Genomic DNA, 12585 nt, shown 5'->3' on the forward strand with positions numbered 1-12585 from the left:
ACTGTATTCACTAGAATTCAGACGAATGAAGGGTTATCTCATTGAAATCTATCGAATAGTGAAAGGCCTTATCAGAGTAGATGCGGAGAAGATGTTTCCTGTGGTGGGAGAATCTAAGACCAGAGGACACAGGCTCAGAATAGAGGAACATCCTTTTAGAATGGAGATGAGGAGGAATTTCTTTAGCCAGAGAGTGGAGAACCTGCAGAATTGTTTGCCACAGGCAGCTGTGGAGGTCAAGTCTTGATGTATATTGAAGGCAGAGATTGAAAGATTCTTGATTGGTTGGGGCATGAAGGGATACAGGAAGAAGGCAGGAGATTGGGGCTGCATACATACTTTAATAATTATTATATTTTGAACCTTTGAATGGGGTGAGAAACAGACAAACCCAGATCCTGTCCTCTTTACCTGATCTCAACATATTGTCACTTTTCAAAAGGGATCATTCAGTGAAGTTTAAATCACGAAACTTTCAGAACCACAGAACATTACAGCACAGAAACAGGCCTTTTGGCCCTTCTTGGCTGTGCCGAACCATTGTTCTGCCCAGTCCCATTGACCTGCACCTGGACCATATCCCTCCATACCCCTCTCATCCATGTACACCACAATAAATCAGCAAATTACTGTTAATCTTTGGTTGTATAATTCATTCCCGCAAGCTAAACAATATAGGTTTAAACTTACTTCCCTTCAAAGATATACAGTTAATTTAAGAGTTACACCAAAGTAAGAAAAGTTAACCAAGCTTAGTGTCTGACTTGAAGATGATTAGAAAAGATTCCATGTTTTTGTCTAAGAAGTTTGGAAAACCATTATTTTGTCCTGGCCAACAGCCAGTGTTCAAACAGCACCAATAATGTTGATCAGTCATTCACATCAACATCTTTGGCATCCTACCATGCACAAGCAAGCTGCTATGTGCTGTGCTTGCATCTGTTTCATTAAGTGTACATTAGTTAACTGGTTCAGAAATATTTTAGGACATCTTGAACTCCTGAATGATAAATACAGTGAAGAAAATCTTTATTTATTTCAGGGGAAAGTAGGCATAGCAGAATTATATTTTGGTAATAACAGAATAGTTATTCACCTGTTTTTGAGGCTGGAATGAGAATCCTTTACTTCCCAAAAAATAGGTGAACAATGCTAAACTCATGCAACTTTTCTCTCTTACACAGTGATAAATCAAAGTGTGACCATTTAGTTAAGGAAATGTCTTAATTTAAGAAAACAGAGCATCACCACAGCACTAAGGAAGGGAAGATGAAAGGAGTTTCTGCCCAGCGGTAACCAATGCCATTATAATTACAGTACAGAGAAGAGGAGAAGGACAACTAAGGACCATCAAGTGCAAGAATGACTCATAATAATTCTTCTCTTCAAAATACATCTACAGTTGTAGGTTGGGCTACCCGAGCATGACAGAGAGGTTTTGTAAAGCTAATTGAGCCAATACAAGAAAAGCATAGTCACAGAACACTTCAGAACAGAAACATGCCCTTCGGCCCCTCTAAGCTTACGCCAAACTATTATGCGGACTAGCCCACTGAACAGCACCCAGACAACAACACTCCCTACCTCTCCCATCCATGTACCTATCCAAATTTCTCCTGAATGTTGAAACCAAACCTGCATCCACCACTTCCAGTGGCAGCTCGCTCCACACTCACTCTGAGTGAAACTCCCCCCATGTCCCCTTAAACATTTCATCTTTCACCCCTAACCCATGACCTATAGTTCCATCTCACCCCTACCTCAGTGGCTAAAGCCTGCTTGCATTTACCTTATCTATGTCCCTCTGTATAATTTTTTCAGTACTCTTTCAATCTTATTGTCATCTTCTTGAAAATCTGCACACACGGCTCCAAGTAAGGCCTCACCAATGTCTTATACAACTTCAACATAACGACACAACTCCTGTGTTCATTGACATATGTAGGCCAATGAATGCTCCTTACTACTCTATCTGTGATGCCACTTCCAAGGAATTATGGATCTGTATTCCCAGATCCCTCTATTCTACCATAATCACTGTGCAAGACCCGACCTGCTTATATTTGACTTACTTTGTTTCAACTTCAAAGTTCAAGGTGAATTTATTATCAGAGTTCATACGTGTCACTTCTTTTCCTGTGGGCATGTTCAATAAATCCAATAACCATAACAGAATCAACGAAAGGCCACTGGGCGTTCAACCAAGGTGCAAAAGACAATATAAATTGCAAATACAAACAGAAAGGAACAATAATAATAAATGTTTCATCCACACTTTCATAATTACAAGACTACTAAAATAAAATTTTTGCCGAGTCTTCAAATTATCGAAGAAGCAAAGTAGAAAGGATATAACATTTGACTGGCAATACCTTTGTGAATTGTCATATCCATCCAACCAACTCCTTCCTGCTGAAATCCATTCATATCATCAGTAAATGGGTAGCCTGCCTGCTGCCCAGCCTCCAGGAAAGCAAAATGAAGAGGATGATTTGTCCTTCCCCGCGATACGTGTAGTGGTCCGCTTCCCCCTCTGTACTGGTCAGCCCCCAGTTCATGGCATTGTGCTTTCCTAAAATACGGAAGGCAGTGCTCATAATTCCATCCAGTGGCACCTTGCTTCTCCCAGCGATTGTAATCCTCTGCGTGTCCGCGGATATATACCATGGCATTCAAAGAAGAAGATCCTCCCCAAACGCGACCTCTTGGCCAGTACATTACACGGTTGTTCATGTGTTTTTGAGCCGTGGTGTGGTAATACCAGTTGTACTTATCATCACAGAGGTTGTATATCAAGGCAGCTGGCATATGGATCTTCCACATCATCCGCTTGCTATTCAACAGCGTGTCTTTAGGCCCTGCTTCCAAAAGGAGCACCGAGTCATTGGAGTCTTCAGAAAGGCGGTTTGCCAAGACACATCCTGCAGAACCTGCTCCAACTATTATGTAGTTGAACGCTGATGGCTTTGCAGAATAGGATTTAGACAATACATTTGCATTCTGGTGCTGTATGAATCTACGTAATAAAATGCTTGCCATGTTCACTTTTGTGAACTTAATTAATCTACTCATGGTTCTTGCGGCAAACTGTGGTATGCAATAGAGCAGCTCTGGAAGTATAGAAAACTCTCTCTGCTCCGCTTTATACTGGCTCGATATGTTGGTCTTGGAGATTTTGTTTTAATGGCTGTAGGTACAAAGTACGGCGATAAGTACTGGAATGGTTCATTCAAAACTGTTGCTCTTGACAATCTCAAAAGAGCTAGTCCCTGAGATTAAGAAATAAACATTAGTCAGTAAACACAAAAAATATCAAGGAAAACAATTAGACACAATATGCATGAGTTCAGATTAAACAAATACAACTGGAATTTGTAAAATATTTGAAACAACTGAATTTGCTGGCATTTCAAAGAAAGGTTTTTGGAAGTCATGATCAGTAGCTGTGATTGATATATCAAAACCAACCATTAAAAAGTTCAAAGTCAATTTACTTGCTGAACTATGCACCAGACAGCTTTGAGACACACCCAGTAACTGCTGGCTGGCAATGGTCATTGTGAGATCTGAGTAACCAAAGGTCAGTGCATGAATGATCTGTGCAAGGTACTCATTGACATTTCATTTTACAGCACCTGACTCTGAATTCTATCCCCCCACGTAAGCTTTACAGTCCCATACCTATCCAATGAATTGCAAGAATTACAGCTTCTATAGTATTCACTTGCCAAAACTTCAGTAAATTATTAATTTTTAACTGTACAGTTTAATTTGAGTTGTTTCAACACAACTTCATTTGTCCCCTTTGAACAAATTCTTCCAATTCTTCTTTATTTGGTGATATCCACAGATGGGTACTCAGTTCCCATTATTGCTGATAACTATCTCGTCTAAAACAAAAATGGAGTTGAGAGGGAAATGGATCAGCCATGATCAAATGGCAGACAGGACTCAATGGGCTGAATGGCCTAATTCTGTAGGGTCCTGGGAAATGCTGAAGAACAGAGGAAGATTGCTTTACAAGCTCAAGGTCCAGAAAAAATGAGAAGAAGTTTTCTGGGACCTTGGGTGTTATTCCATATGCCTTTTTCATTGCCAGATAAGGTGATGTAAAAGACATTTGATACAGGATACTTGCTTTCATTAGCCAAGACAAAGAACTTAAGAGCAAGCATTTATGGTACAAATTTACAAAACTATAGTTAGACCACAGCTGGAAAAGTATACAGGCAACTCTCACATTTCAGGGATTGCCTTCCCTAAAAATAAATGTATTGCAATTTTCTGCAACACTATTATTTGTCAAGCAAAGCAAATTGAAAAAACATTATTTTCTGTTCTTCCCACATAAAATTCACAAGAGTGAATTATTATTACATATTACAGGAATTTTGGTAGTGACTCGTAAACTCAGTAAGGGTGAATTTCAGTTTTCTGAGGGGATTGGCCTCCAGGTTAGAGAAATTGATGTTGATCCCATCAGGCTAGAGACCACCAAGATGGAATATAAGCTGTTGTTGCTCTAATATGTCTCTAGCCTCAACTTGACAGTAGAGGCAGAAATGTATGTTAGTGTAGGAATGGGATATGAAATTAGAATTGCCCTCAGCCATCAGATTTCTGAATGCTCCAAGAATGTCTTTATTACGTATTTTCTTGTTGCTTTATTTGTTTTGTTATTTATAGTCATTTTATGTCATTGCATTGTTCTGCTGCCAGAAAACAAATTTTTACATCAGATACAACAGTGATAATAAACCTGATTCAAAATCCAAAATTGCTGGCCGCTGGGAGATCCTGTCAGCAGGCGGAGCGAAGGTGCTCGTGAAGTGATTTCCCCCAATCTGTACAGGGTCTCACCCCTGTCGAGGAGGCCGCACAGAGAGCACCAGCTACAGTAACGATATGGATGGGTTCACATGTGAACTGCTGACTCACCTGTAAGGAGTGTTTGGGCCCTTAACGGTGGCGAGGTAGCGTGTGTAGATGCAGGTGTACGGTTGCAGAGACTGGTGCCTGAAAGGAATGCAAAGATCAACATTACTCGTCACATATATATTAAACGTACGTTTGCATCGATGACCAACACAGACCGAAGAGGTGCTGGGGGCAGACCACAGGAGTTGCCATGCCTCGGGCGACGACATAGCACGCCCACAACTTACTAACTCTAACACCTTGGAGAGGAAACCCGAGTATTCAGAGGAAGCCCACAGTCACTGAAAGAATGTACGAACTCTTTATACATGGCGGCAGGAAGAGAACCCTAATCTTCTGATCGCTGATGTTGCAAGGCATTACGTCCACTGTTAGTTTGTACGTGGGGAAGAATGCAGAGAGGCCCGATGTGGAAAATGCAGGCGATGCGAGTGAAGGCTGCATTGGCAGCAGTGAAGGGGAAACCTTGTTTTCTGGAGAAAATGAGAGGGCCTCTCAGATGAGAACAGGTGGGGTGGGGGTGGGGGCGAGAGACAGAAAAACTGAGAGAAGGGAATAGTCTTATTGCAAGTGACAGGGTGGGAAGAGGCGTAGTTAAAGTGGGAGTCAGGGGATTTGTTAAAGATGCCAGTAGATAATCTGTCTTCAGAGATGGAGACAGACAGTTCAGGAAAGGGAGATGTCATAGACGGCCTACTTGAATTTGAGAACGGGGTGAAAACTGACGCAAGTTGACAAAGTTGACAAGTTGGCAAAGTTGATGAAGCTGATGACACTTGCGTCAGTGCACTTGTCAATTTAGTGCAGAAAGAGTTGGGAGCGTTAACAGCGTCGGCTTGGGACACGGATTGTTTCGTGTAGCCAATGAAAAGGCGGCTGCAGCTGCAGTCCATGTAAGTGCCCATGGCCACATCTTCGATCTGCAGAAAGCGGGAGGAACCAAAAGAGAGTTGTTAAGCGCGAGCACCATTCTGCCAGATCCAGTTGGCTCTGTTGTCTAGAAGTTCAGAACCTTGAGCCCTTTCTCAAGGTGGATGGAAGTGTACAGGGACTGGAACTATTAATAGAGGCATCAGTTGGAAAGGCAAAGGTATCCTAGGCAGCAGCAGAATAATTTAGAACATACAGCACAGTACAGGCCCTTTGGTCCATGATGTTGTATTGACCTTTAACCTACGTCAAGATCAATCTAACCATTCCCTCCCACATTGCCCTGCATTTTTCTTTCATCTATGTGCCTTTCTAAGAGTCTCTTAAATGTCCCTAATGTTTGTGCTTCTATCACCACCCCCGACAGTGCAGTCCAGGCACTTGTCGCTCTCTGTGTTAAAAAGCCTACCTTTGACATACCCCATAGTTTGTACTTATATATAAGGTCCCCTCATATTAGCCATTGCCACCTTTACAAAAAGGCGTTGGCCGTCCACTCTATCTACACCTCTTAAGTTACACACCTCCATCAAGTCTTCTCTCATCCTTCTTCCCTCCAAAGAGAAATGCCTTAGCTTGCTCATCCTTTACTCTGGACACTACCTAAGACTGCTGATTGTTATTTAACATAAAAACTGCTAGCGGGTAGATAAAGTGATATTATGCTGATTACTGTTGGATGATAATGGGAATCTTTCTTATTTGATTAATGCATTTATAGCGCTGAAAGGTTAAGCTAGAATATATGACTCATATGCTCCTGGTGGAATCAAGCTTCCTCCCTTCTCTGATTTCACCCTAATCACTCCCACAGCTTTAGTTTTCTGCCGTCTCCTTTTATGGCCACACTATCTACTTGGATGCCACAGTTATTTTTCAGGCCATTAGCAATCACCTCCTTATCTCCGTCAGATGTTGCTGATCGGGAATCTGCTCACGATACTGCTATTGTTAAGGATCCTGCACCAAGGCATGCCCTATTCTCACTGTTAACATCGGGAGGAAAGTACAGGGGTCTGAAGGCACACACTCAACAATTCAGAAACGGCTTCTTCCCCTCTGCAATCCAATTTCTGAATGGATATTGAACTCATGACCACTGCCTCATTACAGTTTTAATGTTTATTTTGCACTACTAATTTAACTATTGAATACATAATAATAGAGAATACACATAATATACACACAACACTGTAATTCAGTTTTATTTTCTCTATTATTATGTATTCAGGTATTCACAAGTGACTAGCTGCACCTGAACCCCAGGGGGACCAATAATCTCTTGGGCAGGTTTGTTAGAGCTGTTGGGGAAGGTTTAAACTAACTTGGCAAAGGGGGTGGGAAATGGTGTGAAGGGACTCAGGACAGGATGAAAGGTATAAAAGCAAAGATAGCACGAAGTCAGACTGTGAGGAAGGGCAGGCAGATGATTGGCGACATTGCAGCCAGCAGGGTGAGTAGCAGTGCATTAGGGACGCAGAATCAAAAAGGGTAGCAAATACAGCACTATATCGCAATGCACGGAGTATAAGAAATAAGGTGAATGATCTTGTTGCACTTACTGCAGATCGTCAGGTATGATGATGTGGCCATCACTAAATTGTGGTTGAAGGATGGTTGTAGTTGGGAGCTGAATGTCCAAGGTTACACGTTGTGTGGGAGGGACAGGAAGGTAGGCAGAGGGGGTGGCGTGGCTCAACTGGTAAAGAATGGCATCAAATCAGTAGAAAGCTGTGACATAGGATGGGAAGATGTTGATTCCTTGTGGGTTGAGTTAAGAAACTGCAAGGGTAAAACTAATGACTGTTGTCAGTCACGTACAGGCCTCCCAACTGGGATGCTGGGATGTGGACCACGTATTACAAAGGGAAACAGAAAGGGCGTATCAAAAGGGCAATGTTACGATAGTCATGGGAAAATTTAACATGCAGGTCAATTGGGAAAATCAGGTTGGTAATGGATCTCAAGAAAGTGAGTTTATTGAATGCCTACAAGATGACTTTGTAGAGCAGTTTGTCATTGAACCTACTCAGGGATCAGCTATACTGGACTGAGTATTACGTAATGAACAAGAGGAGATTAGAGAGCTTAAGGTAAAAGAACCCTTAGGAGGCAGCGATCACAATATGGTTGAGCTCAACTTGAAATTTGGTAGGGAGAAAGTAACGTCTAACATTGCAGTATTTCAGTGGAGTAAAGGAAATTACAGAGGTATGAGAGAGGAGTTGGCCAAAGTGACTTGGAAGGAGATGCTGGCAGGAATGACAGCTGACAGCAATAGTGTGAGTTTCAATAGTGCAAGACTTGCATCGCGTGGCGAAGGCGGCCCAGCAAATTGTCAGGATGGAGCTCCCAGGACTGGACACCATCTACTCCAGCAGACTCAGGAGGAAAGCAATCAGCATAACCAGAGACACCACACACCCCAGCCACTCCATTTGATACGCTTCCATTCAGCAAAAGATTCACGACAATAAAAACCAGAACAAATAGACTGAGGAACAGCTTCTACCCCAGAGCTGTGGCCTCCATCACACCACTCCCACAGAACAATGACTGAAACTGTGAGCACACACAAGGACTCAAATACTTGCACTAACAGCATTTTGTGCATTACTGTGACATTCTGGTGCTGCTGTAACTTATCTATTTAATACTGTTTTTTTATTACTGTCTTGTTTTTATCTACCACTTTGTTTGATTGCCTGAGAGGAAGCCAGAGTTTCATTGTACCTATGTATAATGACAATAAAGATCATTCCATTCAATTCAATTAATTCTGGTAAAATTGCGAAGGTGCAGGATAGAAGTATCTCAAAAACAAAGAAATACTTAAATGGCAAAATAGTACAATCATGGCTGGCAAGGGAATTCAAAGCTAATGTAAAAGCAAAAGAGAGGACTACAACAAAGCAAAAATTAGTGGGAAGATAAGAGGACTTGGAAGCTTTTTAAGAAACTCCAGAGAGCAACTAAAAGAATCATTAAGAGGGAAAAGACGAAATATGAAAGCAAGCTAGCAAGCAATATCAAAGTGGACAGTAAAAGCTTTTTCAAGTATGGAAAAAGTAAGTGAGATGAGAGTTGACATAGGACCACTAGAAAATGAGGCCGGGGAAATAATAACTGAGGACAAGGAGATGGTAGATGAACTAAATGAGAATTTTGCAACAGTCCCAGGTATGAAGGATGTGAGGGAAGGGAAGTGAGTGCAGTTACTATTACAAGGGAGAAGGTGCTCAAAAAGCTGAAAGACCTAAGGGTACAGATTGTGGAGGCATTAGTAATCATCTTTCAAAAATCATTGGACTCTGGCATGGAAATTTGCAAATGTCACTCCACTCTATAAAGGAGGAAAGCAGCAGAGAGGAAATGACAGACCAGTTAGCCTGGCCTCAGTGGTTAGGAAGATGTTGGGGTCAACTGTTAAGGATGAGGTTATGGGGTACTTGGTGACACAGGACAATATAGGACAAAGTCAGTATGGTTTCTTTAAGAGAAAAGCTTGCCTGACGAACTTGGAATTCTTTGAGGTTTCAAGTCGTATGGATAAAGGGGATGCAGTGGATGTTGTATACTTGGACTTTGAGAACACCTTTCACAAGGTGCCACACATGAGGCTGTTTACCAAGAGCCCATAGTATCACAGGAAAGTTACTGGCATGATTAAAACATTGGCTGATTGGTAGGAAGGAGCGACTGGGAATAAAAGGATCCTTTTCTGGTTGGTTGCCAGTGAGTCGTGGTGTTCAGCAGGAGTTGGTGTTGGGACCACTTCTTTTTATGCTGTATATCAATGATTTAGATGATGGCATAGATGGCTTTGTTGCCAAGTTTGCAGATGATAAGAAGATTGCTGGAGGGGCAGGTAGTGTTGAGGAAACAGGTATGCTGCAGGAGGGCAGGCAGATTAGAAGAACGAGCAAGAAAGTGACAAATGAAATACAATGCTGGAAAATGCATGGCCATGCACATTGGTAGAAGAAATAAATGTGCAGACGATTTTCTAAACAGGAAGAAAGTCCAAAAATCTGAAACGCAAGGAGACTTGGGAGTGCTTGTGCAGAACAACCTAAAGGTTAACTTCCAGACAGAGTTGGTGGTGAGGGAACAAATGCAATGTTAGCATTCATTTCAAGAATGGGGATGTGGTTTTATAAGGCACTGGAGAGGCCTCACTCTGAGTAGTGTGAATAGTTTTGGGCTGCTCATCTGAGACGTACTGGCATTGGAGAGGGTCCAGAAGAGGTTCACAAGGATGATTCTGGGAATGAAAGGGTTATCTTACGAAGAACATTTGATAGCTTTAGGTCTGTATTCACTGGAATTTAAAAGGATGGGGGGGGGGGGTGGGGGGAATCTCATTGAAATCTTTCAAATGTTGAAAGGCCTAGACAGTAGATGTGGAAAGGATGCTTCCCCTGGTGGGAGATGTCTAGGACAAGAGGGCACAGCCTCAGGAGAGAGGGGTGTCCATTTAAAACAGATGCAGGAAATTTCTTCAGTGGTGAATTTGTGAAATTTCTTACCACAGACAGCTGTGGAGGCCAAGTCGTTGGGTGTATTTAAGGCAGAGTTTGATCGGTTCTTAATTGGACACAGCCTCAAAAGTTACAGGGAGAAGGCTGGGGAAGGGGGGGGAATGGGGCCGGGGGGGGGGGGGGAATGGGCCTGTGCAAATGGGGGCATGGCCTCCAGTGGTAGAGTAAATAAATTCGGCAAAATCAAGAACCGCCAAGTCTGGAGAACTCGCCCAGTATTTGTGCAAAGAGAAACTAGGCAACGTTTTGAATCAGTAACTGATTGATTCTTCCTCGGTTCTGAAACATTAACTCGTTTCTCTTTCCACCGGTGCTGCTTAATTGGCTGAGTTCTTCGGGAACTTTCTTTTTTGTTTGTTTCGACTTTCAAAACCTTTAGTGCTTTTTTTCCCCGTTTCCTGTAAAAATTAAAAGCTATTTAAGAAAACAATTAATCCCAAAGGAGATAGTGGGGCGCGAGTGAGCAGAGAGAGTTCAGACGGCCTTGGAATAGGATTGAAATCAATCTGAGAATTTCGACCAGAAACGTGAACTGTACTTTTTAAAATACTTCCTGGCCTTTTAAAGATTTCCAGGATCTTCTGTCATTATTTAAGAAATGTTTATTAAGAATTATTTAAGAACAGAAATGGAGTTCACAATCCACTAGAACCAGAGATAATCGCTGAAATCAACTCTGAAAGGACAGGTGGTGCTGAGACCCAGCCCGATTATCTTCTCCCTGTAGGCCCCCACGATGTGTTGAACCTCCACATCTGCCCCCACGCCACGCCGACAGCACTGCCGCAAGCGCGTTTTGAAGCAGTGTTTTCAAACGCGCGACGCAACAAAAGCTTGCGCTTGTGGTGGGATTCCCCCAGAAAACCGCTTCGGCGGTTAAGGTGCAAAACAGTGGCCCTTCCGTCGAGAGTCGGGGCGCCGCAGACTCTGCAACTTGAAACTAGTTTTGGAAACTTCAACTCGCGTCGCCCTTTTCCATTGCCCCCGCCCTGCTCCGGCAACCGTGCGGTCAGTAATCCTCTCTCACCTCCGCTGACAGCCCTGTTTCCTCGCTATCTGGTCACTTCTACTCGTCCCTTTGGATCTGCGGTCGCCACGCTGCAGCCGATCCGGCCGAGCAGGTACCATCAAGTGGAGCGGGGACCTTCGGACCGGACTCACTTAAGTCTATGCTCAAAATCTGGCTAATCCCCCCCCTCGGTGACCCTGCGCTGAAAACGTCCCACCGATTGTCTCCCTCTCACCTCACTTCCTCCCTGACTTTGCGCCAGGAAGTGTTAAATTCACACTTTATTTTTCCCTCTCGGTGTCTCCCATAAAGCCGCAGGCTAGGGAGCCTACATTAATAACGCGGCCATAGCGCCTTCCCAGTTTGCACGGAGTCTATGAAAGTCCCCTATTACCCCGTCGGAAAGTTGCCCTGGGCATCTGCAGCCCACACTTGGTCACCGCAGTGGTACATACCCAGAGTGATCAAAGGAGACGTGATAAACAATGAAAAAAGTGGAGGAGTTGTGAGAACGGATTTTTTAAAAAATTTAATACTAAAAGACGGGGGAGGATAATTGGGGCTCCCCATGTCTGCTCTGAACTAGACCATGGTGTTTGATGTTTTACCTCTCCTGTACCAACTCACCTCCCCCATTCCAATAAAATCTCGCAATCTATCAATCTCATCACAATGAGGGTGAGATTGAGACTGGGTGAAAATGATGTTTCTGCATCTGTGTTTGAAGCTAAGGTTGTCAGCATGGTATTTCCACTTTAAGCGTTAGGGCACACAGAGGTTGTTCTAGACGGCTCCACACTTCGTAGAGTCATGCACAGCGTGGAAAACAGGCCATTCCAGCCCGACTGGTCCTCATAGCAAAGCGTCCTGGGTATAGAACACTGCAGATGCATGTAATCTGAAACAAAAAAAATAACCCAAAGTATTAGAAGTACACAGGCACTGCATAGTTCCGAACGCCAGGCATAGTCCTGACCCTTAATTCAGGTTACATGATCCCCAGATGCCAAGTCCAGTGTGGTTCTTTGGTGTGAGGCCAAGGATGATTCCTGGTGGAGGCCAGTTAGGTTTCTTCCTGGCAGATCCAGTCTGTTCCTTGGTGAGGTCCCTTAGCTCCGAGCCAAGTGTGACTTCTGATAACAGGCTGATCAGGTCCTGTGGTACCAG

General features: G+C 43.2%; 1 protein-coding gene across 1 annotated transcript in view; it reads right to left on the minus strand.

Moving 5' to 3' along the window:
- The window catches only part of chdh (choline dehydrogenase), a 45066-nt gene extending 33409 nt beyond the window's left edge, over positions 1 to 11657 (minus strand). The window contains exons 1-3 of the mRNA XM_073072206.1: positions 11437 to 11657; positions 4939 to 5016; positions 2373 to 3269 (exon numbers count right to left, since the gene is read on the minus strand). Coding sequence (XP_072928307.1) covers positions 2373 to 3072 — 700 coding nt within the window. The 5' untranslated portion in view covers positions 3073 to 3269; positions 4939 to 5016; positions 11437 to 11657. The remainder of the gene's footprint in view (positions 1 to 2372; positions 3270 to 4938; positions 5017 to 11436) is intronic.
- Between the last annotated feature and the right edge of the window lie 928 nt (positions 11658 to 12585).

Source organism: Hemitrygon akajei, chromosome 19, assembly GCF_048418815.1.
Source record: "Hemitrygon akajei chromosome 19, sHemAka1.3, whole genome shotgun sequence".
In the NCBI taxonomy this organism is placed as follows: domain Eukaryota; kingdom Metazoa; phylum Chordata; class Chondrichthyes; order Myliobatiformes; family Dasyatidae; genus Hemitrygon; species Hemitrygon akajei.